At 41.0% G+C, this 26,669-nt stretch overlaps 1 protein-coding gene across 1 annotated transcript; it reads right to left on the bottom strand.

Annotated features, from left to right (window-relative positions):
• Nucleotides 1-1,886: 1,886 nt before the first annotated feature.
• On the bottom strand, nucleotides 1,887-25,266 carry nr2f5 (nuclear receptor subfamily 2, group F, member 5). Its single transcript, XM_085423858.1, has 4 exons — nucleotides 24,055-25,266; nucleotides 9,227-9,507; nucleotides 6,817-7,063; nucleotides 1,887-3,682 (listed from the first exon to the last, which is right to left on the bottom strand). The coding sequence occupies exons 1-4, from the start codon at nucleotides 24,419-24,421 to the stop codon at nucleotides 3,363-3,365; spliced, it is 1,215 nt and encodes a 404-aa protein (XP_085279984.1). The 5' UTR covers nucleotides 24,422-25,266; the 3' UTR covers nucleotides 1,887-3,362.
• Between the last annotated feature and the right edge of the window lie 1,403 nt (nucleotides 25,267-26,669).

Here is a 26,669-nt window from a genome sequence, read left to right as displayed (position 1 = left end):
CTTTACCTGTGCTAATTGATCCTGGACTTCTTAGCTGAGTTTTTAACAAATAATGACTCGCTGCACACTTACCTGTACAGCAACCCATCTAATAACCTCGCTCTTCTGCTTTGGTGAAATTCTAGGATTTTATTATTTTGTTCTTAGCACTAATTAGCAGGTAATTATGTCAGGCTTACTAGCATAATTGATTATTTGGTATTCATCTTCTTGTTGCTTTTAGCGCCAAAAAATCAGTTAAGTAAGATCAAACATTAAAATGGTCAGTTTAGATACATCAGATGCATAAAACTGACAATTTCCCATCTTTGATATAAAGACAGTCTCTGTCAGCTCAGTTATATGAGGCAGATATATGATGGTCTTACAGCTTTGTAAAACAGGTGAAACCTAGTTGATTACATGCAAATAAAAGGCTTTCCCATGTTGCATTGTCTATGCATAGACAATGTGAACAATTAATTCTTTGTTTTTTTTCATAGGAGTGGTAATGTCCTGCTGCTTTGATGAGATATGGATAGATAAAAGCTATTTTCAGCCTCTATTTGGCAGGGGCATTGGAGAGCAGAGATGGATGCACAAGGCAGAATGACCTGCAGCTTTACAGCTCATGGGTCATCTGCTCAACCAAGTGACTTATTTTACCCTGAAACAATGAAGATGTAAGGTTTAGGCAAGAAATATCCAATCACTAATAAGCTAAGATTTATTTTCTGCAGGTCTCTACCTAAGAGCCACAGTGCCAAGATAATTATGATATATTCTAAAGCTTTTGTCTACTCACATTAAGATTTCTTTTCACTTGACAACTAGAAAATTACAAACAAACAAAATGTTCTGAATTATGACAGATTAAATCTGTGCCTCTGAGTCCATTTTTTGCATAGAAATGATATCTGAAGGGTCACCAAAGGACCCAAAGGAATTTAAAAAAAATTTTAAATATTTTAATATTTACTTCTTTGTAAGATTTTCTGTTAAATTGCATTATTAGGAGCTAGTGTTCCTCAAACTTAAAGAGCTCAGGGGACAAAAAAAGCTTAATGCGGAATGGCTTGCATTTTTTCTTATGCATTTACTTTAAGATGATAGTAAAAGACATTAGAAAAGTTAGTGTGAACAAAACAATTTTATTTTAATTAACGGATAATCCATATTTCCAAACAAAAGTAGAGGGGATAAAAACAATTCATAGAAACTTTCTGTCAATTTATTCACCAACAAACAGCTTTCTACAGTCCAAGGTGGCTTTTTCAGTATCAACACTGGTGGTTGACACTAGGGTGCCGTGCTGGACATGCAAGACAAGTTGTCAAACAATAAAAACCAACTTAAAATAGTCCTAAGCTAAGTCACAGTCATAAGTCCATTGGGGATAATATTGTAACATAGACTGAGGTTTTCAGAGGTTAGTGATACATTACTTTATGGTATCGGTACGATAAGCTCAAATGACATGAATCGAGGGGGTTTCCCTACACAACAATATCACCAGGATATCAAAAGAGCTTGCATGAGGTCTAAAAACAGAAAGTGCGAAAGATGTCAAAATGGTTCAGTTGTGCCTTCTCCCAGCAAAGGGAAATCAGAGCAATCTTTATTCATCTTATATTGGGCCTCAGTGCAGCCGCTCAGTTAATCCTTAGTCTTTTGATTGGCTGACCCTCATAAACAAAGGTTTGAACAGCAGGTGTGTAGGACTTGTGTTCTCACAGCCAGAGCTCTGTCTGAGATAACCATATTAGAAATTTACTGATTAAACAGAGTGAAGAGGAGGAAAAGACTTTCTGATTTGAACTGTCTGAAGCCCGGGCTTTTGGCTGACAGGAAGTACATATACAAATTCAAATTATATATATATATATATATATATATATATATATATATGTATGTATATGTATATGTGTGTGTGTGTGTGTGTGTGTGTGTGTGTGTGTGTGTGTGTGTGTGTGTGTGTATATAATAAGAAAAAGCAGAAGGGATTCTGCATTAACTCAATTAAAATATTTGGATTGTGCATGACTCTTCAATGACATGTTGCACATCACATTTTAACTTCATGCAAACTCATTTCCAATCCTGACAGGACATAATACCTGTTATAACAGGTAACGAGAGATTATGGCACAGTCATAAGATAAATGCTCAGTGACAGAATCTTTGTTCTAAGGCAAGTACAGCTACTTTTGTAAAAGCCCATACCATCCTCCCACTCCCCTGTCTAAAGGGTCCAATACTGACAAAAAAAAAAAAAAGTAATGACAATAAGGAGGATGAGCTTTGCCACCCCGATGTTAACACCATGGGTCTTTAGAGTAAGAAAAAATATACTTCAGTCAAACAGGGTAAGGGTAGAAACAATCTACCAGTGCTGTGATTCTGCAGATTCAAACTGACTACTTTTCAATGCAAGTGCCTACGCTTTTATTTGTATTCATTACAAACTCCTTCTCGCCCCTCAGACCCCACAACAAGTCAAATTATAGACAAACCAAACTTTTCTTTTAATAGCCAACACTATCACAAAAATACTCCAAACCGTATGATTTGTCAGCTTTGGCACAGGCTGCTGATAAGTGTAAAATTTGCTGGGTTTGTCTTTTTTGTTCTGATATTGACATGCCCGTCTGCCCACCCTCTGAACCTGAGCTTCCCCAATTGAACCCTAATATGCCTTAGATGTCTATGAATCGATGATATACTGTACATATGGACACAATCATGGGTTTTCTCTCCATATAAACAGTGCTAATACAAACACACAATAAAACATCCTCTGCAAAAGTTCAAGACATTTTGGCATTTGTCTTTTTTTAATGGCTTCTGGTTTTCTCTTTTTAAAAATTGGTATATTTACAACAGGCTTTGTGCTCTTGGCTGTCCCATTGGTAAAGCCCTTGCTCAGTATTCTCCATGCTCGTACGCAGATGCTAGCACACAGTTTCCGTATGTGTAGGTGTATCACCGAAAATGAAGCAAATGCTCGCTGAAATTGTTTGCATGGTTTTTGAGAATGACATCTGAAGTGAGTCCAACAGACCTGCTGGTGAACTGCGCAATAACCCATTCTACCAACCTGTCCATCTCACGCCACATCTCAAATGTAGACTCGGCTGAGGAGCTGCAACGGGCCACAAAGTCTCTGTATTAGCGATAGTGAAAGCTAGCCTGGCTTGTGTAACTGGGATGATGGTGTATCAATGTCAGTGTTTAAAGCGGAATGGTGAGGGAGATACTTCTTCTTGGGAAGCTGAGAAGTTGAACGCAGACAATGAAGGGAAGGAGAGATGGATTGATGAGCAGTCAGGTCAGCCTTCAACCGTAATTTCCCCCGTAGCTTCTCCTTGGTCTGTCCTTCCACTTCAGGGCCCATTCTCATTGTAGTGGAGAGAGATCGGTCGCTCTCGCTGTACTGTGGGCATGTAGGGCCAGTTGTAGCTGGAGCCCGAGAGCAGCATGTCACGGAGGAGCGTCTCAATTGGAGTCTTGCCGACGAGGCGCACAAAAAACAGCTGTTCGATGACTGGAGAGGAGACAATGCGCAGGGACGGCAGGCGGAGGAGGAGGCGTCCAAAGCGGTTCGGCTGGCTGGGGTACTGGTTTCTTACATACTCCTCCAGAGCACACTGAGACTTCTCCTGGATGCTCTCCACGTGGGCGACGTCTGACAAGCCCATGGCGTCTAGTAGAAAGGAATACAAAGTGAAGATTTAGAACTGATATAAGCATTTATCCAACTTAAGCAGTAGTCTTTTTGTGAGAATGACTGTATGACATTAAGGTGAGTTTTGTGACACACTGACTTTCATTTCATTTTAGGCCAACCAGAGTAGTTGTGGGCTGCTTTGCATTTGCTAGGTTAGACTGATGGGTCAGAGGGGTTTGCGGCTACATTATAGCTTACTGTGTAGATTTTATGTTGAAGGATAAATCAGGTGTTAGCCATGGAATAATAACCAGTGTTCTGCGGGTTCCAGTATGTCATGTGTCAAAACGTAAGTCAGAATTGCAGGACGAGGAATAACTGCATAAGAAAAATGACTTCTCATACCATATTTTGGTTACTAATGTTCTGGATTAATGTTATGTTAGGCTAATACTGTTTGGCATATGATGAAATTTGTTCTTAGTGAAAGAAGCTTCAATTGTGCAAGATTTTAACAAAACCTTTTAGTATGTGGCAGAGTGGTGTCTTCACCTAATACTTATTCATTGCCAGAAAGAACCAGGATGTAACTGGGCATTTTCCTTTCAGAGAAATCTGGCTACAACTTGACAAAATCAAGGTTGTCACAGCGGAGATCTACTTCCACCCCTGTGGTCTGTGTTCACTTTCTCCTCAGCTGGGGAGACACTTTCTGCCTTCCAACTCCTTCTACCTCTCGTCTCACCGGCCCCCACCTTGGGCAAGAGTCTCGCACAACCAAGAGTGTGTAACGCAGCACGCGGTGCTTTTCACACCCTGTGTGTGGAGCGGAGATCACAGGGGATTTTGCAAAGCAGGTCAGAGATGTGTGAACTCAAAACAAAGACGCATTCTACTGTACTCTGCCACATACTGTACGAGAAGTGGGAGTGCTCTTTGACCCTGCCCCCTGCGTGAACCCACATATTGAAGGCAGGTATTCGATGAGGGTTATTTATTCTCAAGCTTAGTCTTTCGGTTAAAAGGCGTTGGCCCGTGAGTTTTAACCCGTCACCCTGCATCACAGGTCTCCTTTGTCTTCTCACACTTTGATCTGTCCCCTGTGTAAAACCCTGCCTCAGTTCCACAAAAAAATAATTAATTCACCTCATATTTTAATCAAGCATGTCAATCCCTCCCCACCCGCCCAGCAGCCGCTATTCTCATCATTCCGGGTGAATAATTGTTCCCACTTTGGTTGTATTTCCATCCACTCGGGAGGCAGATGGACTGCGTTTTTGTCAGCCCGACCATTTTGGAGTCCTTCGTGACAAGGCAGTCACTGCCCGGTCGGGATTAGCGAAGCTGTCTGTGTGACTGAAACCACTTCGTGTGCTGAAGCGACAGCTCTGTGGGTGCCCTTCTACGCCAAGTGCCGTGTTCTTTTGTCTGATCCTTGGGCACTCACCGGGTCATTGGGGGTGAAGGATCAGGGTGGCAGGACTGAGATGCCCGCTCTCTGATGTAGCTTGATCGGACTGGGCTTCACAGGGGGAGTGGTGGGAGGGGACTCAGAGGGAGGTGGGAGACAATTGGTGTTTGTCTGAGCTTGTTAGGTCATCCTACCAGGTCTGCAAGGGTCAGATTTATTAACAGGTCTATTTACGGTGTGTGCATGTTTACATCAAATTCAGGATTTGATCATTAAAGTGTGAATATTTCACAAAGACATACAATATCCTGTTCGAGGGTCTTGCCAAGATGTGCAGCTTTTTAATGTGTATACATGTGCTTCTGCGCATATAGGGAGGTCACATGGGATGCTTAGGGCTATAGGGGTTATGTAGGTCATGGCGAATCCTCCTTCTCACTGAAATGCACCATACATAATTCAACTCCTGTGGTGGGGGCAGGGGTCCTGGGGCTTGGGTTGTGCTGGTCTTGGAGTTTAGGGTTTGGGGAGCGTTGGGAGGAGGGGTGGATGACTGGTTTTAATAATAGATGGGATCATGAAGGCGAGATGGCTGATGAAAACAGGCAAAAGAAGGGAGAGGAGGATCCTTGGCTACCTACATACAGAGAGCTTGGTGAAGATGCTCAGTAGGCAGAGAGTGAATCTGACAAGCCATGCAAGATGGGAAAGGGGGGAAAAAGCAGTAAAATAACACAGACGATAGACATCTCAGTGTTGGCTTCTTCACCATCCATTTCCCCCTGGGTCACAAAGCATGATCTCTCTCTGAAATATCCCAGATGTGACAGTATTTTGGCTGACACTGGAGCCCAGTGACTGCTGGGATAAACCTCAACAGGCTTTGTGTATAAGCAGGATCAAAACAATGCAGATGCCAGGGGTTTTGCCAAGAAGTAAAACTATTATATTTTGATTTAATTCTCTCTGTCACTCAGTGGGGAGGACATATTGCCACATAATGTAAGGTTGTGAGGCTCAAGAGCCCTGTTTTTCTAAGCTTTGGATGCAAACCGACAAATCTAAAGGCATTTTCTTTGTTGTCGAGTACTGTACTGTGTATAATAAGGGGTTTATAACACTGGATTTTTGGGTCCAAATAGTAGGCATGCAACAATACAATATAATGAATCTGTTGTTTCTTGAACTTTATATAAACAGATTCTTTTTGCTACTGTAAATTAAGAAATAAATTGCTTTTCAAAGAGTCGTTCCCACAAATGGACAGAATTCAAAATACAAATGCAAAGTTTATAATGCGTAGTGAAAGCTTATTCTTCTATTTAGCAAAACAAAGAGGTTCAAGTGAGGCACGAGCAGCTCACAGGGGTCAAGAGCTGCCTTTTACAGTATGACAAAGTGATCAAATTACAGTCAAATTCATGGAGGGCAGAGACCATGACTGACTAACAGCAGCATTTACATATGGAGCCAATGAGACACAATCTACTGCAGCATTAGAGGTCACCTCTCAGTCAGCCATAGTACTGGTTTCCATTCAAATGCACCTCAGACAAGGTGTATGTCGTACAGGGGTTTGTGTTAACAAACCTTTTGTTTCTTTCTTAAAGCTTGTATTTGCAACTTTTAGGATGAATCTGAGCATTTTTTTTATATCACCTATGGGTAGCAGGTATAGGTAGCACCTTTGCACAGCATTTTAATGATTTATAGTTGTCATTTAAATTAATCTACACCACATTTTTTCACTTAAACTCACCAGATGTAAAGAGCACAATGGACTTGAGACAAGAATATTCAGCTGTGTCGACCTGCAGGGCCTTCAGCTTCTCCACCTGCTCTTGGAAGACTCGGATGTGGTCCATGAAGGCCACAACACGCTCTGCTGACATAGGTGATGCGTGCAGGCCGGCCGCTGCCAACAGAGGAGCCACATGAAGCGGCATGGAGCACTGGGCAGCATTTAGAACAAAGAGTTCGCTCCATGACATTCGCAGCAGAGCCACCTAGAAACAAGCGGTATAGGATGATTATTACTTTTGTTCAGATTACCCATGTGGATGACTAATTTGGCTTTGGCCTTTCTGCTTTTAGTTGCAAATATAAAATGAATAAAGGCAAAATGTGTCTGAAGCCTAAAACTGTGACAGCCCTTTTGAGAATTGCTCAGAGTTTGAGCACTTTGAGTGCCCTCCAGTTAGAGTTCAGCAGGCTTCAGACAGCATTTACACCCATCACTGACATGTAACCAGAGAGCAACACATACACATTAATCCAGAGCGAAGAAGGACACAGGGTATATTTAACATTCGGTCATTTAAACTACCACATATCACCTGGAGATGATATGAATTTGGTAACATTATCCAATACTTAATGCAAATTACATACAAGAGCTTCATTCATTCAAACAGGTACCTATTCACTACAGAATAGGGAAGCACACAGAAACGGTGGAATGACAGAACATTCCTGACACGCCTACCCGTCAGAAATTAGACAGCTAGTCTGATGAGGTGTTTATTGTTACTTTTAAAAGATTGGAAAGGATACAAGAGGGTGAGAAAGCATGCACTGTGACAGGTAGAAGAGGATTAAACTTTTCTTATGTAACAGAAACATGTTTGGAGATGTGGTTAAACATTAAAAAAATAATTAGAATTTATTGAGGTGACCCAACAAGTTGTCATCCTAGGGCATCAAATACTGCTGCTCTATCAGATTTGGCCGGTATAACCGAGATAAGCACAGAGTGTCCTTTAGCATCTGTGCCCTCTGCACCAGCCGCAGTAACACTGAATGGCGAGTGTCAATAGTTCTCCTTGCAAAAGCTACAAAGTCCACAAAGTAGGAGGTTAAAGGGGCGATGGAGCAAGTCACAAGTTTGTCTGCCAGGAGAATACAGTTTGTGTCCCATTTGGGGATTTCTATTTTTACTTCTTTTTTACTGGTTAGGTTTAGACTTGAAGTTCTACTTTGCATGTTTCCCACCACTAACTTTGGATGCTGGAAAAGTTACACATATAGTTTTAAATGTGATCCAAAGGGGTCCTTTACACATGTGGAATTCCTTCTCTCACCCCAACCGGTCGCAGCAGATGGCCCCGACCCCCCCCTGAGCCTGGTTCTGCCAGAGGTTTCTTCCTGTTAAAAGGGAGTTTTTCCTTCCCACTGTCGCCAAAGTGCTTGCTCATAGGGGGTCATATGATTGTTGGGTTTTTCTCTGTATCTATGAAGCGCCTTGAGGCAACTTTTGTTGTGATTTGGCGCTATATAAATAAAATTGAATTGAATTGAATTGAATTGAATTGAACAGTGACAGACCTGCACACACAGATGCCAAAGGGCACCCGCTGTGTATCTCTGAGACAGTGTTTGACACAATATCAGCGCTTTGATATTGAAAAGAGAAAACCTACATGGATTTTGATAACATGTCTAAAAAGAGTGGGGTTTGCAGAAAACACCTGAGTGCATGCTGACATTACAGGTCAGAAATATTCAACATGTGAACTTGACATTAATGATATGTTAATGATTTGGTGCAGATACAGCGGACATATTTGTGATGACTATGTCTGTCAGAGGTGCATGTGGATATTTATAGGTCAGGGGATTACTCTGTGCCAAGACTTTATAGCTGATATAAATCTATATATGCATGATTGATGTCAGGTCGATCTGAACCAAATGTTGGGAGTTGAGGTTTGTGCCAAAACAGATGTGCTGCGACATGATGGTTAACAAAAGAGGAATAAAAATATTAATGTGTTTTTCAAATATTTATTAGCTTAGTTCTGTTCAAAATGTAAGTGGGGATGACATTTTATGAATTTTTAGCCAGTAGCTTGAAAATAGTGTTTTGAACTATGAGTTATTACTTTACTTTTTTTTGTTTTCTGGCATTTCTCTGTGCATGATCTATTAAGGAACAATTTACCATTGTAGAACTATATATATATCTATATATATCTATATAGATATATATATAGATATATAGATATAAAATTATTTTCTTATTGCGAGTTAGATGAAAATAAATACAGATACCGCTCTCATGTTTGTGTGACTTAATCCAATATAAAGACTGAAAACAGTAGAAAGCAGTTAGCCTGGCCTGGTCTCATTCTCATTAGGTTTGGTCTACTCTGGTCATTCTTCACACTCACCTGATCCATGAGCTGCAGATCAGGAAAGAAGGGGATGTTCTTGGCCCACTCCACAGCGCTGAACAGCAGCCTGGCCGCCAGCTCGCAGATGTTCTCGATACCCATGAGGTTGTTCCCCTGCATACACTGAGCCCCGTAGCGAGACGTTGGGTACGGCTCAGCGCGAAGCAGCAGAGAGATGAAGCCCGACAGGTAGGGTTGGCCGTTGTACGGGTCGGTGCCATTGTTCAGGTACTGCCCTGGACTGCTCTGGGAGTTTGATGTACGTCCTCGTTGTACTGCTGTTTGAAAACAAAGAAGAGGATGAGTTGAACTTTTATCTGGGTGAACCTGAGACTTTTTAACAGTGCTTCAGCATTTTTATTTAATTACACAAGTCATTAAGGACTAAATGGGACTGGAGCACACTAATATAAACTCATATCTGTGTTCCAGATCCACTGTTTCCTCTGGAAGCAGGCCGCTGGATGTTTCTGGAAGACAGGCCAAGAACTGCGTTTTTTGCAATCTTCCATCAGTTTGTTATGAAACTTTTATCATTTAGCAAGCTTGTTATAGTAGTTTACAGAATTACTACATCCAAAGGGGCGCTGCACGGTCAAGGTCCTAAAAACCTGCAGGAGTAACAGAAGGGAGACGCGACGAAGACAGAGAAGAAAGAAGCAAATTGAGCATGTCAAATGTGCCGGGTGATCGGGGGGGCAGGATGGGGGTTAAGGGTTGACAAGTGTAGCAACACAACATTTCTCGTACCCCTAAAAGTGTCAGCGCTCGTCTTTTCAGCGAAGGGATGGAAAGTGGCCAGGCCAAGGCTATTCTACAGTGCTGTTGTGCCTCAATGAGTAACGACAAGCAGCAGCTGGTAAAAATATAACACTTCTTCACACCTACATATGTTATGCACCCACACATGCATACACACTCATGGATACGTACGGTAACACCCCCGCCCTCAGTCCCTGCACTGGCAAATGGCCCAGCCTGAGGTGAAAGGGGCACGCAGAGGCCAAGCTCTTGCACACACACATACACACAAAGCCCTAACCTCCACCCCCACCCCCCTCTGGTGTGGAGCAATGATGATGCGGCGAGTGCTCAAAGGCCCATTTGGAAAACACCTGTTCAGTCATCCACTGTCTGACTAATAACTCCATCTTCAGTTACACAGAGCCAGCGAGAAAGGCAAGCGAGAGGAGAGACGCAATGAAAATGCAAAGAGGGGTTGAAAAAATGAGGCAAAAGGCTGAAATGGTGAGATAAGGAGGAGAAAGAGTGAGTGGAAGGTGATAAGTTGAGAAAAGGGAGATGGGGGCGATGCGAGGTCTGGGGAAGAGTGGAGCGATGGAAAGAGAGAGAAGGTGCAGAGTTCAATGTTCTTGAATATAGCCCGAGATGGGGCTTCAGATAGAAAGCTGTGGTTTACATAAAGAGACAGGTGGAGGGAGGGGGTGAAAGAAAAGGGAGGACGAAGGGCTTGGAAAATGCTTTTTAACTCTCCATCACCTGTCACCTCACACACAGCAGCTGTGCCAATTGAACGCACCATGGCACGTCTGGAAAAACGAGAGGTCAAATCACTCATAAGTTATAAAAATGCCTTTAATTCTAGCCTGTCCTTTTAACAGAAAAAAATACCTCTGCACAAAAGGTGTTGACCTCAAAGTACTAGTTTTCCTTGTGAACTTGTGTCAACCCGTGTGCCCGAAAAAAGAATGTGATCTCTTCTGGCAAACAGCGCAGTCTCACTTTGCTGAGCTATGAAGAGGTTTTGCCTGTCTCAAAGACAATGTTGCACAACGGGACATTCCTCGTCGCTTGCACTCCAGCGGCTCCTGTCTCGCTTTGCAAAAGATGGCTGTCAGATTAGCCACATGCATCTGTCTTTGCAGGATTTCACAAACAAGGGAAAATAAAACTGCACTCTGAGCAGCAGGAGTGAAAGTGCTCCGGGAGCAAGTCGTTGCAATTTCCACAGAGATTACCTGGCCAAATATGGTTTTTTGTCACTCTGAGGTGCTTTAAGTGTGAAGTGAAAGACTGCTAAATCATACACTGCTGATCCTTTCAGTCAGACATTTTATTGTAATACAGGCTTGTGAATGATTTTCCAGATTAGAGAAAATGTTGCTTATAACTCCTTCTTACACAAAGATTTTTTTATTTGCCTTTTTAAAACCATTCAAAATCCCTTAATGAAAAATATATCTGTGTATATATGTATGTATATAATCTGACAGTGAGGTTTTTGCACAGAGACATCTTAGAGACACACAGGAAACATTGGGGTTCAGGTTGGAATATGTACTTCTCAAAGATTATGAAATCTTTAACTTTGCGATTGAATCAATAACAACATGGTTAAAGGGTGACTCTGATGATGGTAAAGGAGAATGGATCTGAGAAATATGTTCATATTTGCAGTTTACTGGGAGGCTTTCCTGAACTTGTCTTTTGCAAACTTTTTCTCTGTGAAAACATCAGCTGACTTCCTAATTTGTTCACCAAGAACTGTGTTAAATTAAGGTGAATAAAGTTGCTTTCTCTAAAAGCCAAATACAGCTAAAAAGGCTAAAAAGAAATGCTAAAAACTGCACTTTCTCCAGTGACCACATGGGGTTAAGTGAGTCAACCCCACAGAATCCTATAATGAACTTCAGAGATGAAACTAACATGTGGCTAACTTCCTCCTTCATTCCAATGCACAGTAGGTGATTTTTTTAATGTACTGTATACATTTTCTAAAGGCTTAAATGTATGCATTAACTGACAGGCAGTTGCCAACACAGGCAGCTGCTGCTGGTAGCTAACCTTCACTACAGCTAATTCTAAGCACTGAATTTGGACCTCTTGATGGTTTTCGTGTCTTTTGCAGCATAAAAAATAGGATAAAATAAAATAAAACACAATGGCCTTTTACAAAACAGCAGGTGACATGCATCCTTTATTTAGCTTATAGTATAAAAATGCTGTAGCAGATCCCAAAAAGGGCACTTTTAAAAAGACTCTGTCTGGTAACTTCTTTAGGGAGACAGACTCAAAAGGCGCTTTGGTCCATATCTAAGTCAGAGCACTTCTGTGACCTGAATCTGTCACTCTGTCCTGGTTTCATGTAAAAAAAAATCTTCTACTGCGAACAACCTGGTTTTAACTACTTTTGACTTTCCCCTTTATGCACTGAGTAAATTGTAAAACAGTGTGCCTGAACTCCAAGAGGAATTTATTAAATTCATCACAATTTAAATTGAAAGAAACAGTTTTTTTTTTTAGACCCCGCTGCTCCTTATCAGGGGCGGATCTAGAAGGGTGGCATGGGGTGGCAAGTGCCACCCTAAAATGATCCCTTGCCACCCCAAGTGTCACCCCAGTTTTGCATATGACAGTGTTGTTTATTAAAATAAGATAGCATTAACAGTTTGAGTGTAGTTACAGTCAACAGTGAATATAAATGCTAAAACTGAATATATTGCATAGTGTTCCCCCCCTGCACCATTAACAAATGGTTCAGCCCATAGCAAGCCATGTTTATGAGACAGAGCGAGTGAGAGAGAGAGTTTTTAGATGTGGCAGATTTGTAACGTTTAGTGTGGAGTGTATACTTAGTGTGTTGTGTTATGTAGTTGTTGTGTTGTGTAGTCGTTGTTTTGTTTTGTGTGTCGGTGAGGGCACTAATGAATGTCACAAAGGCACATTTGCAATGTAAACACTGTCACTAGAAAACCAGCTGAGTGATACACCTCCTGTTGTCAGGGCTGCAGGTTTATCCCTGTGCTGTTCTCCTGTCTTTTGGTGGACAAACTTATTTTTTACTGGCACACATCATTTGTGGGGCATCTTATTGCGACACCTGATTGTTCTCTCCTTTTAGTTTTAGTAATATTTTACAAATTCCTATACAAAATGAAAAAACAACAGCAGGTGTATTGGCTGCATTTTTAGATAAATAGTTGTATATGTTTACAAAATGTACATTTTATATTTGCATTTCAAGTTATAAAAATTTACTCAACATGTCTGTGTGGGGTTTTTTTTTTGCAGTAAAAAAATACTACTAGGATTTTAAGTTATTTGTGTGATTTCATTTCAGGTCAGTAATACTAATGCAGTATGTCAGTCAAAACAACTAAATTAAGTTGAGCTGAAAAGATACCAAACAAGGCAAGGGAAAAGAATAAAAAATAAACAATTTGAGGGTGAAATACAAACGTAAACTCAAAAGGAGTCAGAAATTGCCGGTTGTATTTCAGACCTCAGTGGATTAATCCAACAAATCATGAAAAAATTAGGTTTCAATTTTTGTTCATGACAGTGCAGATTTCTGACATTTTGTGTAATTTAAGCTGTAACAATGTGACTGTTTTCTGACAACAAACAGTGTAAACCTAAGTTAGACTTGCATTTGTAAATGAACCGCCCCATGTTGTGTAGCTCTCTGGATTTTATACTTATTGGGCTACATATTTATTCATCACACAGGCTGTACAGTACATAGCATCAAAACTCACATGTTTTATGTAGCTAAAGTGTTTAATTATGTGGGCTACAGACAATAATTAAGTTATAGACTTTATTTATATGAAAAACGTGTATGCTTACTGCATTTGGATTATTTTAATCATATATAACCACCTGCATAAGTGTATGAAAAAAAGGGCTTCGATTTTGCCACCCCGTTTGATTTCTATGCCACCCTAAGAAAATTTCTCTAGATCCGCCCCTGCTCCTTATGTCCCTTATTTGTGAATTCACAGCTATTGATATGTTCTCATATTGATTAGTGGTTAATCCCGCAGATGTTGGTGAATCTACTTGATCCACTTGACTTTTCAAAAGCCTCATTGTGGGGGTCACTCGTGCCTGAGAGGCAGAGCACTTGAGTACGCCTGACTAAAACACATCGCTCTCTGTTTTTACTCGCCTACAGCTGCTGTACAAGACTCTGGAACAGATAAAAAGGAAAGGGCAGAAGGGTGATTGGAGTAAGGTCCAAAGAAATGGAGAGGTAGAAAGGCCAGTGCAGAGACAAAGAGATGTGATATATTTACACGGAGATGGGCCAAGGGAGAGCAAAAGAGACAGAAATGACATTAGATAGAAACAGACAAAAAAAAGGAAACAGAGAATTAAAAGGGGGATGGGAGTATAAGGTCAGATTTGAGTTTGTGCCATAATCCGTTTCCGGCTTTTTAATTGGTGGACTGTGCTTGACCTTAATGCAATTGACTGAGCTTGTCAGATAGTAACTTTAAAAAGATAAACAGTTTTTGTTTTTTTCTCTTAAATAAAATTAATCTGAATCCAAATTGAGGGCAGAGAAAGCAGTTAAAAAGGCAAATACATCCCTAAAACCCCAAACAAAACAGCATCCTGTGTAGGTAGGCCATGAAATGAGGGCAAAAGAATGAGGGAGAGGAGGAAAGTGCATGCAAACAGAGGTACCATGGGACATTTCAGCTGCGACTTTCAAAATGCCACTTCAGCAAATGGCAGCTGGCAGAGAGCACAGTTCGCTGCCTGGCTGCCCTGGATTAGCCTCTGGGTCAGACTGTTAGTGGAATTACAGCAGCTAAATACAATTAAGGCCTATCAACATTTGGACTAAAAGGTCACAGTGCCGGGGCAACACAGACGCATTATAGATTTGTCTCAGTCTAATAGCTGCATTTAATAAGTAGCTTTTCCATTTCTAAAACTTCCACTGGCAAGCAAACAATAAACACGTTTCCCAAAATGAAACTGCGTCCCTGAGTCATGTCACAGAGAGAGGTCACGTGTGTGTTTGTGTCCGTGAGGCGTTCGAAACTCCTGCAATTAAAGCAAAGTTTAAAAAAAAGAAATAATTAAATGTTTAGCTGGGGTTTTTTTTTTCAACTTTCATTTGGAATTCATTCTCAGTTCTCGGTCTTGGAGCTTGTAAGCACTGCTATTAATCTTTTGGCTTTTTTTTTTTTTCATTCATATTTTTTAAGAAAAACTTGAGCCAGCTATTTCTATAATGATTACACTGTAGCTCGGGGTTTTGTGCTAATTCTTCCAAAGAATGACCTTTATGTGGTATCTACAAATATTGTGCTGTGTGGTCCATGGTTCACTCACCTAGCCCATGGAGTGGTATTGTTCAATAGCAGGCTCTTATTTTTTTATTCCTTCTGTTTATCTCACAGAAATATTTTAGCTACCACAAACACCATGAAGCACTTTATCCAGCACTTCAGGAAATCACAAAACAGTTCTTTATTAAAATGACCGTGACACAAAATTTTAGAACAACAGTGGATTTCACAGCTGTCAGTGAACCTATTTACATTTATTGGACCTAAAGAGCGGCTTCCCTCAGCTCCGATGAGCTGTGTGACTTTTACGGGTCGTTGTTTCAATGTGTCAGCCCACAGCTTTACTATTTTGGTTTGCTTGTACTCCTCTATCTTCCATTTTGTATACATAATGATGTTAACCTTTGATAACAGTGCATGCACCCTGTCAGGCATGAAAAAGTTAGCAGACAGCAAGGAAATACAGTGGAGCATTTGGTAGTTAAAGACAGATTTTACTCTCAGGAGCTGGTGAAGGGCAGAGTTAAAAGGAGAGACTTTTATTCATAAGAAACAAACATGAATGCTAATGTTGCTAAATTCCATAAGCTGGAAGTAACTTTATCTAAGGTTCAGGAGCAGGACCACGCCTCAAACACAAGCCTTCCTGCCATGCGTCTATAAATGCCTACCTGTTGTACACACCTTTTTTTTTTTTCATTTCCGTGCCCCCTCCCTCTCTCTCGGGGACGAGGCTTCCAAAATCGAAGAAACTGCAGCACGCATGTCACTGATCCTCACCAATCCAATATTCACTATCAAAATGTGTGAAGGCCTGTTCCTTCCTCGTGAAATAGATATGTTAGTCTTGTGATTGCAACACGTTTAAGCTGGCTCAGGTTGTAAAAATATCAGTTACTAATTGCCAGGGTAGTATGCAAACTAAATGCAGGTGTCTGTACCCTGCAGTGCAGTCATGGCTGACTGCAACACTTGAAAGCGATCTTAAGCCTCCTGCACTTCACTGTTTGGTTTTACAAAGCTCTATATAAATGAATGCAACACTTCAAAGAGAAATAAAATGTAGACAAATGAAAAGTTGGTCGATAATAGTATTTCTTCACTCAACTTCACTACCCTTTTTTTGGTTCCATCTTAAGAGAAATGTTTTGAGAACAAACCACCTGCACGCTGTAGGAGGACTGGCTGTGTCCCCAGTTGTCTGTCAAACATCATGAAGGAGCTGAGGTATGCAGCGAACGTGAGAGACACAACAGAACGGGAGCGCAGAAAAACCGGAGGCAGTGCAGGAGCGGCAGAGAAGTGAGGTGACACAGACAGAGAGAGACAAGAGACGTGGAGGGATGAGAGGAGCTTTGCGTGAGGAAGTTTGGTAGCTTTGCTGCATCGCCGAGGTTGCCTCATTCTTTCTCTCAGACTTTGATGAGGATGGATAGGATAGGATAGGATAGAACTTTATTAATCCCTCGGGTGGGTTCCTCTGGGAAATTCGACTTCCAAAAAGCACAGCAACGACCGAAGTTACAGTTACAAGCACAGGCAGTTGAGGCAGTTCCTAAATTAATTAGCAAAGTGAATTCAGCCCAGTGGGTCTGATTCATGTTACACTTATTTACACTTCCACACGCCCCTCCTCTTGACTTTATTTACCACACAGCGAGCCACAGCAGGACTAAGATGTCCCTCTTGAATTATTATCATGTAAAGGTGCATTTGTTTATGGCGCATTAGAGCTTCATCTCCAACTTTTATTGGTACGGCTATAAATACTTCTACTACACTTCTACCCAACGGGCATGAATAAGATCATCAGCTAAGCCCCTAAAATATAAATGTTCATGGCTTCCCAGTAGTGCTATGTTAGGGAACACATGTGTGGCAGATTAAAGGAGAAGGCTGTTGGGGTGTTCACATCGCACAGACTGACATATTTAATGACTCTTTCTCGACTGTGCATTAGTACAAGTGACCTGAGTGACACATGAAAACAGGTTGAGCTACTTCAGTTGCAAGCAAAACAGTTCAGAGTCAGTTTGCTGGAGTGACTGAGTGAATGGACCAGAAAGGTCACATTACGTTTGCTGTTGTTGCATTGGTGATTCTGTGGGATGAGCAAGAAATGGCATACGAATACCTTTCCATCAGTAGTACACAGCAATACAACGCCTTAGCACTGGAGATAATACTATAGGCACAATTGTAACACCTTAAAATATATTTTGCTCATAAACTGCCTATAAAAGATGAATGTAGTAGTGATGGGATTTCTGGCTCTTTTTAGAGAATCGGCTCTTTCGGTTCGGCTCACTAAAAAGAGCCGGCTCTTTCGGCTCCGAACCAGCTCTTCAGGTTGTTTTGTTGCTTTAATTAATTTATTGTTAACAATAATATAAAATTATGCACAAAAGGAATTACTAATGTAAAAAAAAAAAGTTGTTATATTTATATATGTTTATATATAAATATATGACGTGGCCCCTAGAGACAAAACACGTACAAACTCCAAAACGCATTTCTAGCATTTCTAGCATAAGTGACCTAGGTAGCTCTGAACTTCCAAAACAGAGCTACCTAGATCACTTAAATTACACAATTGAAAGCATGAAAGCATATGTGTATCGTTTGTGTATTTATACACAAGCATTCATATATAGTCAAATTTTTAAAAAAAAGTTCATTTACCTGTTACTACCACACACCAAATCCGGTCGTTGGTACTTGCTGGCTTGTGTAGCCACTAGGTAACAAAAGTTCAACACTGCCGCTAGCATCCTGGAGCACTTCTGTTGTCTTTTCTACGTGTTTTGAGTTTTTATGTGCTTCTGAGTTTTTACGTGTTTTGGAGTTTGTACGTGCTCCAGGGTTCGTACGTGATTTGAAGTTTGTATGTGCTTTGTCTGTAGGGGCCACTGTAAATATACTTTTATTTATTCACTTCACATAAAATGTAATAAATAAATCATATAATACAAAAACCAACTATTCACATTTCAACTTTTAACTATTTAAGTTTTCAGCTTTTTCCTTTTACAAATTTAAAGTGAAACAACACAAAACACTGCAAACCACAACACAATTAAATGTAAATTATAATATGAAAACTAAAAGAACATGCATATTCTTTGTCATATGGACCTGCATGAATAAACTTTCTGAATCCTTTATCATCTGCAACTGAAAATAGTTGTGGATCATCACTATACCTTGTTGTCCCTGGCTCTCTTTCTCTCTCTCTCCCTCCCGCTCTGTTCCTGTGCAACTGAGTGTAACTACCGCCCCTCCCCCCTCTTCCCAGCGTAAAGCACAAGGCTCACCTGCGGAGTGAAGCGGAAATAAGTGCGAGAGAGAGGGTGAGAGAAAGAAAAAAAAAAAACCACAGCTTGCGATAAGGAGCCGGCTCGCGTCGTTCACGTCAAAGACCCGGCTCTAAGAGCCATTTCGTTCGCAACCGACCCATCACTAGAATGTAGCCGCCGTGCATCACCCATTGGTTTATGAAGCTAACTTTTGAAGCCTTAACACTCAGATTTTGGTCAGGACCACATTCGATTTTAAAGAAAATCTTAGAATCCGTGTTCCACTCACCAAAAGTGGAACACGGATTTATCCTTAAGCTTTTAATATAATTACCACACAGCAGGTCATATGAATTCATTGCATTAAAAATGCTTCAAAAGGCACCAAGTAGAGAAGTGACTCACACACAGTAGAGAGGCGACTCAAATTAGCAGTCGAACCATGACAGGCATCTGCATATGTCGTCACTCACCCATCAGTCAAATCAGACGCACTCCTAATATTCAAACTTGACTGGAGTTTAAAAGGGTGAGCTATTAAAAAATATCCCCTTACAATATTTCTGAGAGGGGAAATTAGCTATAGTGCCGAAAAACAGCTGTAAACATCCTTTTTCTGCTTTGAAGTTGGACTTTATAACCTTCTATGCCATGGTGTTGCCCTCAGGCAGCAAACCAAATTTTTGGTGATCATACTATCCCCATGTATTTATTTATTTTGTGACACAAAACACTTCAGTGTTCAGTAAAATGATGAGTAGCAGACGGTTTGACCTTTGACATTGGGGTGGAGCAATTATTTCAGGAGTCAAATGTGCATGTGACAGAATGCTAGCGACTGCTAAGAACAAAATCTTTTTTTTGTATGTTTAACTTGAGCTAAGCATATTTTAAAAAACACATGCAAGTTCAAGAAAATGTGAAGAAGTATTTTTAGTTAGTTAGGACAGTTTTCTTTGGGCAATAATAGTAAAGCAGTGGTTCTATATTTTGGTCCTCGGGACAGCTTGTTTTAGGTTTTTAGGTGTTTCAGTACTGCAAAACACCGGATTTAGACAGCTGTAGCACATAATACCCAGTTGGTTATTTGAATCAGGTGTGTTGGAGCAGGGATTGGGACGTGATGGGATGTGTAAGCGATCAAATCATGCACTAAAATGAGCATGTAAAAAGTTGCAGGAAATGAGGGCAAGAACAGGAAAGAATTTGATTGGACAGTAAGGGTCACTCCCTCTGTGAGGACAGGAAACTGGATGAGAGTGACAGCAGGTACGAGAGGATCGCAGAATCAGAATCAAGATTTTATGAAGGGAGATGTAAGGTACCAGGATGTAACGGTACTCCAAATGTCAAATGACAGAAACGTGACATCCACCTCTGTTTCATAGAGTTCCAAACATTTTTTTAAACATATATAAACAAGGAGCACCAAGTTCCCCAAAAGTAGGGTGACGTGTTTTTTTTCCTCTGTAAAACTAAAATTCATGGCGTAGAATAGGAATCTATGGGAAATTACTTTCTTTTTGTTACCGGTCTCAACTGGCTAACTGAGGAACTGCAGTATTTGGCACTTTTGCATTTGCTTCATTTTTCAACCCTGGAGAAAACTGTGTGGTTTTGCCATTTGACTGGTAGTCATTTTCCTCTGAGAGCTCTCTGGTAATGACTTAGCTCATGAGTCTAGTTACAGGGGTTAAGTGTTTAAATTTGTCGATAGCCAAACAACTGGGATACGTAAAGATTTTTAGTGCCAAAATTAGGCCAAACTGCAGTGTTTTGGTGTTAAATTGCCTGCTCGCTGTGGAGGATGGATTAGTTAATACCGTGTTAGACTTTAGCACTCCAGCAGGGTATTTATTCACCGTAGAGGCCCCTGACGGTTCACACTTTTGGACTTTGACTTCAGCCTGTGTGTTATTAATGTTTTAGATTTGGTTGACCTATATTTTTCACTGCTGTTGGCATTTTGTGGGTCAGAGGAGGCAGCAGTCTCCCCACCGAGCATGTTCAGTTTGGGTATTACAGATTCTTGTGCTACAAATGGATGTTGAGACTATTTACTATCACTAGACTCCAAAAGCTGTGCGTGTGTCCACAAATGTTGCGTGCATACAGCTGATTCAAGACACATACAAGAGACAAGATGACCTTATCACTGTGTATGAATGAATTAATCAGAGCAGTAAACTCCCACGTGTCTTTTCCGTCCTCACTAAAGTCAGTGGCTCGTCCTTGCAGCGTGTTTCAAAATTAAAACATTCACTCTGGTTCAAAGGAACTGTCAGGCTGATTCTTTTTGCCTCTCTGCTTAGTCATCCTAGAAACTGCACTGACAGAGGAACAAGTGGAGGTTCTATGTAGCTGCCTGGTGAGACAATGACACTAACGCTGCCAAGGTTTTAGGGGCTTGACTCCTACTGAAGCCAGCAGTGAAATGTTTGCTGTCATGCTGCTGAAAGGTGCCCTGGTTAAGAGTCTCCAACAAATGATATTATGTTCAACACAGCAGTCTACAGAAAGAGGTCAAATGTCCCCTTTGGGAAACAAATACCACTCACTTGAAAGCAAAGAATTTCAGAATCTGCCACAATCCACTCATAAAACTTTTAGCACGACTTCTCAGGCAGATCAATATTTATTTATTGTAGCAGAAATATCATGAAGCGCTGTCATTGATGAACTTGAAGCATGCGTTCTCTTGCTTCTACATGAGGCGGAATGACGAGAAGATGAAAACTAGGTTAATCACCAACTCTCCTCTGCTATCCAAAAACATAATCTTCCCATATCCTAATACTCCATCTATGAAGCCGGTGAACCATGTTATATAATAATTGCATAACATGTCCTAGCCAACTGCACCCACATATGACCTACATGCTATCACCGAGCACATTTGAAGGGAAGTGAAAAGGCTTCTAAATAATTAACAGAATGACAAATCAGCTCAACAAACTACATCTTCATGCACATCTGCTGCTTTATTTTAAAAGTATCGTCAAACTTTGGAATTTAGCAGATGTCTTGTGTAAATCATAATTTTAAAATGTGCATCTGTTTGAAAACTTTAGCCTGTTGAAAAAATATGAAGAAAACAATATTTATATATGCTCTCTACGGTGAGAGAGAACATATGATTTAAAAGTCGTTAAACTTTTTCTTTAACACCCATCATCTTTAACTTCTAGGCTGGTTAATGCGAGATTGAATAATAAAGTTAGACGTCAGGATTTATTTTTTATTTTTTAATGTTTATGAAAAATCGTGTTTACGCAGTTTAGCTGTTTTTAACGCCCCTGAAACGTCTAATTCACTTCTATTTCCTTCTGTATTTGGAAATCGTCCTGCCATTAAAATCACAGTAAAAAATTCCCCGACAATGAATATGCTTTAGCAAATATGGTCCTAACTAGACAAATGATCGCTGATAAACAGAAGTCTGTCGACAAAGAGGATTTAAAGACAGCGATTAATCCAACTGACCCCAAATGGACCAACAGATGAGCTCATCCAGTGTAAGTTGACCTACTCCACATTTAAGCCTTTTGCACACAACTAAAAACCAACACTGCAGAAATGGTCAATATAAACAAGTAAATGAGCGACTGCCTTCAAAATGAGACCTTTCGTGATTTTTTTCACACTCTTTCTTCAGTCGACTGATATTTTCAGGTTTTATTTAAATGAGAAACATTTTTTTAACTTTTGGTTTTTGCCCGACTGAATTAGAAGAATCTATTTGTGCCAAAAGACAAAAAAAACTGTGATTTCTACAGATGATGAGAAAATGCTTAATTTTAATGTCTCAGCCTCGCCAAGAAATATTCTTAAAAAATGGCTGTAAAACAGTTCATTTCCCATAAACGCCTTCTAAGATGTTACGCTTAAATTATTAATATTTTGCTTTCTTGTAACGTATTTATTTCACTATATTTTCGTGCAAACTGTGACCAAAACTCCCTTTCACTGATGTCTTTTCAGCTCTTTAACATTTTCCTTCTTACAGACCGAATCAGAAGGACTGGCTATTCTCCACGCAGCGGCGCGTCAGGAGATTTCCTCGGGTTCATTCAGTCGGAATGGAGCATGACTGAGTTGGTGTGGCTTGCGGGTACTTAACATGAGGTAATACTGTGTGTACAGTGAACACACACATACACTGCCAGAGGCACAGACTTCAATCACACTAACCCTTGAGGGATCATCTCCTCTCAGCTCGTCTCTAAGGAGAGCGGGTTATTTCCAACGTCTTTGTCTGCTATTTACATTTTGGCTGTGGCAAAAGGCGGCGGGGTCTGTCCTTCAACTTCCACTGCCTAGTGCCTTTGGAGGACTGCTCACGGTGACGCAGCTGCTGACCTTATTCTGTCCTCTGAGAGGGAAAATAAAAAACGGCGAAGTGTGACATCTTCATTAAAGTCTCTTGAGGACCGCTGAAGTCACGCCACTTTTTCACTCGGTATAATTAAAACCTAACTGCTCATATCTCACCTGTTCGCATATGGCTTATGTGCACAGTTTGTGTAACATCGTGCGTAATAGTAATATGACATTTCCATTATAGTGATCGGTCAAATTAAAAGTACCCCGTTCTTCTTTATTTTCTTTCCAAAATGCAGAAACTACTTTAATGAATCTATAACTCAACCAGAAGACATGCTGGTTCTTATTTTAAATATGCACAATCTCATGCTTCCTGATTCGATGCAGCGCTACCGAATGACAATACATAAGGGAAAGCTCTTCTCCAGCACGTTTGCTCCGCTCCTCTTTGGCACTAACTGACCCGTTGTTAATCCAACACAATGCAACAAATGTAGCGGCATCCTCTTATAGCGGCTCGGGGTGTCGGTGTGCAAACAGCATAATTAAAACTGCGTGACAAAGGGAGGATTTCACGGAACAGAGAGCGCTGGGATGAATGGTTCAGATTCAGTAAAAAAAAAGTGAAGTGTGAGAAGGTCTAAGCATGCTGATTATAATAATAACTAAAAAGTGAAGACGCGTAAACCAGTCAGGGTGCATGCAAAACAAAAGATGGCACGAGGTTTTCTTTTACACACATATCTTTTTGTGTGAGCGTCACATGAATTTAGGTTTGAATGCATTGTTTTCTTGCAGTCAGAGCAAATCTGTCAAAGTGAAGACTGCCTTCGGTTTGTCTATTGATTTCTTTCGCCTGCTTTTGATAGGGGTTCGTCTGCACTCGTGTTTTCTTGTTTCAAATGTGTTTTTAAGAAGTAATGAAACAAGTGAAACCAGAGAAACATTTACATCTTTTACGACTGAATTCCAGACTTAATGGCACTCTTGTTTTAAAAACTGAGAATACTGCGCACAGCTTTACGCACATAAATACGTTTTGTAAATAAATGTCTGCAGTGTTACAAATACAGTCTGACATCCGACACACACACACGCAGAGAGAGAGAGAGAGAGAGAGAGAGAGAGAGAGAGAGAGAGAGAGAGCAGCCAGCCTTACCTTCTCTCCTCATGCCGACTTTGAGGCACTTCTTCAGCCGGCAGTACTGACACTGGTTCCGGTGGTGCTGGTCGATGGGGCAGTCTCGGTTCCCCCGGCAGGTGTAAGTGAGGTTCCGCCTCACAGAACGCTTAAAGAAGCTTTTGCATCCCTCGCAGGTGAACTGACCGTAATGCTTCCCACTGGACTTGTCCCCACACACCATGCAGTCCACGTTGGGGATCTTGTCCCCGGAAAGTGCGTCGTTCCCTGGGGTAGAACCGTTTGGTGTTCCAGGTGCCCCGCCGGGCTCCTGGCCGCATATCTGGAGTTGAGACCCCGGATCTGCAGAAATGTTCTCTGGCCATTGATTTACTACCATTGCCATGCTATCCCAAAACACTTGGTCTTTGTTTAAACCACAGAAGCAGAGTCAGATTGCGTGATAGAGATCCGTCCTGACGTCTCGGGAGAAAAAAACGAGGGAGGGCGAAAAAGCGCGTCCCACTTTCCCCAGAGGTCAGTCTGAGCGTATCAGAACTGTGATTTCTTATTGTCGCCGAAATCTTCCTGTAAACATCTATCAAAGTTTACAGTAAAAGCAAGGTATCAACATGATCGACTCAGAAGTGCAAAGCCTACAACTCCCGATGTTCCTTGCTGCGCAGATATCCATAAACACGTTGTTCTTCAGAGCGTAACCTCTCGGGAAAGTCAGTCCAGTAAGTCAGAGTCTCTGCTGTCAAAATTAAAAGCCGTCTGATTATTTGCTTGCCTCTAGAATTTAAAGTTGGACAAATGAAACTGAATATAGAAGAAAACGTGTTGCCTCATGCGCCTTTCTTCAGCCACAAGCTCAACACTACGTCTAAATTGAATGAAAAGCAGAATTAACACTGACTACATGCTCATATCATTCGATGTATTTAGTCCCAGCAAGCTTCTGGATAACGCAGCCCATGGAGCGCAAGTCCCGGGGAGCACGCAATCCTTGTTCCTCTTTTTCTTGCGCGCCGAGGTGACGATTTGGAAAGCGACGTCAGTGGGCGCTCTGACATTTATTTACCAACTACACGGGCGAAATATCTCCAGTGTCTTCTGGATGATCGTCAGTGTGGAAGAGTCTAAATAGAAACACCTCGCTGAACAAGCTTTGCCGCTCGACTGTACTATCGCTTTACCCTTCGACTGTCTGAGAGTCAAAGCTACAATTTCGGCAAAGTGTCACTGGCAAGGCTGCCTCCTACGGCTGCCCTCCACTGGCGGCGCTCCATATAAGGTCATAAATCCCAAATAAGGTCGTATCCCCTCCCCTCAGCTGGAGAAGTGAGAGCTTGAGGGCCCGGCGTGATAGGCCCCAAAAGTGTGGTTAAAAAAAGAAAAAAGGAAAAAGGGGCAACCTGATTGGACATCGTATGACTGGATGGGATTGACAGACAGTGGCGCTTGTTGCGATACAAGTACTTTTAAGTGGGCTCCATCAATGTCCAATAGAAATTATAAGCTTACTGTGCATTTTGTGCATTATAACCAATGACCAATAAGCAATTTTAAGAAGTTAATAAAATAGAAGCTGCTGAACACGTGTGGTAGCTTTGTAGATTTCTCTAATAATTTCAAATAGTTTTGTTCTTTAAAAAGATTTTACGTCTTTTAAAGGTTAAACCTTAATGATGGGAGTGAGAGACATTTTAAGTGGCTTACCCGCATAAAAGCCCATTAGTTGTCATTATTTAGATGCTTGAAGGCGAGAGGGCAGTTTTCACATTCCACTCCGGCGGGGCTCAAAGCCCCGTGTTCAACTTAACTCCCAGTTTAAGAAGTGCACAAATGAGCAGACGTCTATGGCATTGCATCTACTTTGGAAACTAATCTTAATGCATATGAGTCTTACAAAGGTTTGAATCCCACAGCGCAAATGCACAACGATGTAGTTTACGGAGGCGGAAGAAATATCGCCTACTAAACTTTTGGAATGAACAATATTTCAGTATTTACAGTTGCCTACGACTTAAAACTAAAGTGAAGTTTCGATTTTTTTTATTAAAATGAAAGTTTTGGATTTAAAAAACTATTCGACTCGTTAAAGCTTTTTGCCATATTAAAGGAGCATCTTTAAGAATCAGGAAATTGTGTGTTTCTTGAAATCATAAGTTATTTCTTATTATAAGTTAGAACATATTTCTGGTATTTTTCTGGAAATGTTTTTCCCACTAATGAACGACTAGAGGTCATGGTTTGCCAACTGTTTTATCTATACGCCACAGCCTTGTGACCAATCTCAGACCAACTGTCGGCGTGGACGAAACACTCCAGATGGTTCCTGATAAACTGGTCATCACTGAAATCGTGCAGTTTCCTATCCACCAATTAAATACTGTAAAAACAGCGCCGCGGGCAAACTTGCAGAATAATAACTGAATATCTTAAATGCTGGCGGTGTTTGCAAACAGCCCCCGTGTCCTCCACAAAGTCAACAAGAGCAAAAGGTGCCAAAGGTCTCACCAAGCTAAATCGGCCAGCAATGGAGAAAGTGTTGATTTTTCGGGTTTGTTGTGTTGTAGTTATAGTCTCTGCCAGCGAACAAAAGCCCATTTCGATAATTAACAGTGGCAGTGTTGTTCCCTAATGGGAGT

Source organism: Rhamphochromis longiceps, linkage group LG11 (genome assembly GCF_057381845.1).
Source record: "Rhamphochromis longiceps isolate RC_006_pf linkage group LG11, R_longiceps_female_GT1.1, whole genome shotgun sequence".
Taxonomy (NCBI): Eukaryota; Metazoa; Chordata; class Actinopteri; order Cichliformes; family Cichlidae; genus Rhamphochromis; species Rhamphochromis longiceps.
This window is presented reverse-complemented; position numbering and strand designations above follow the sequence as displayed.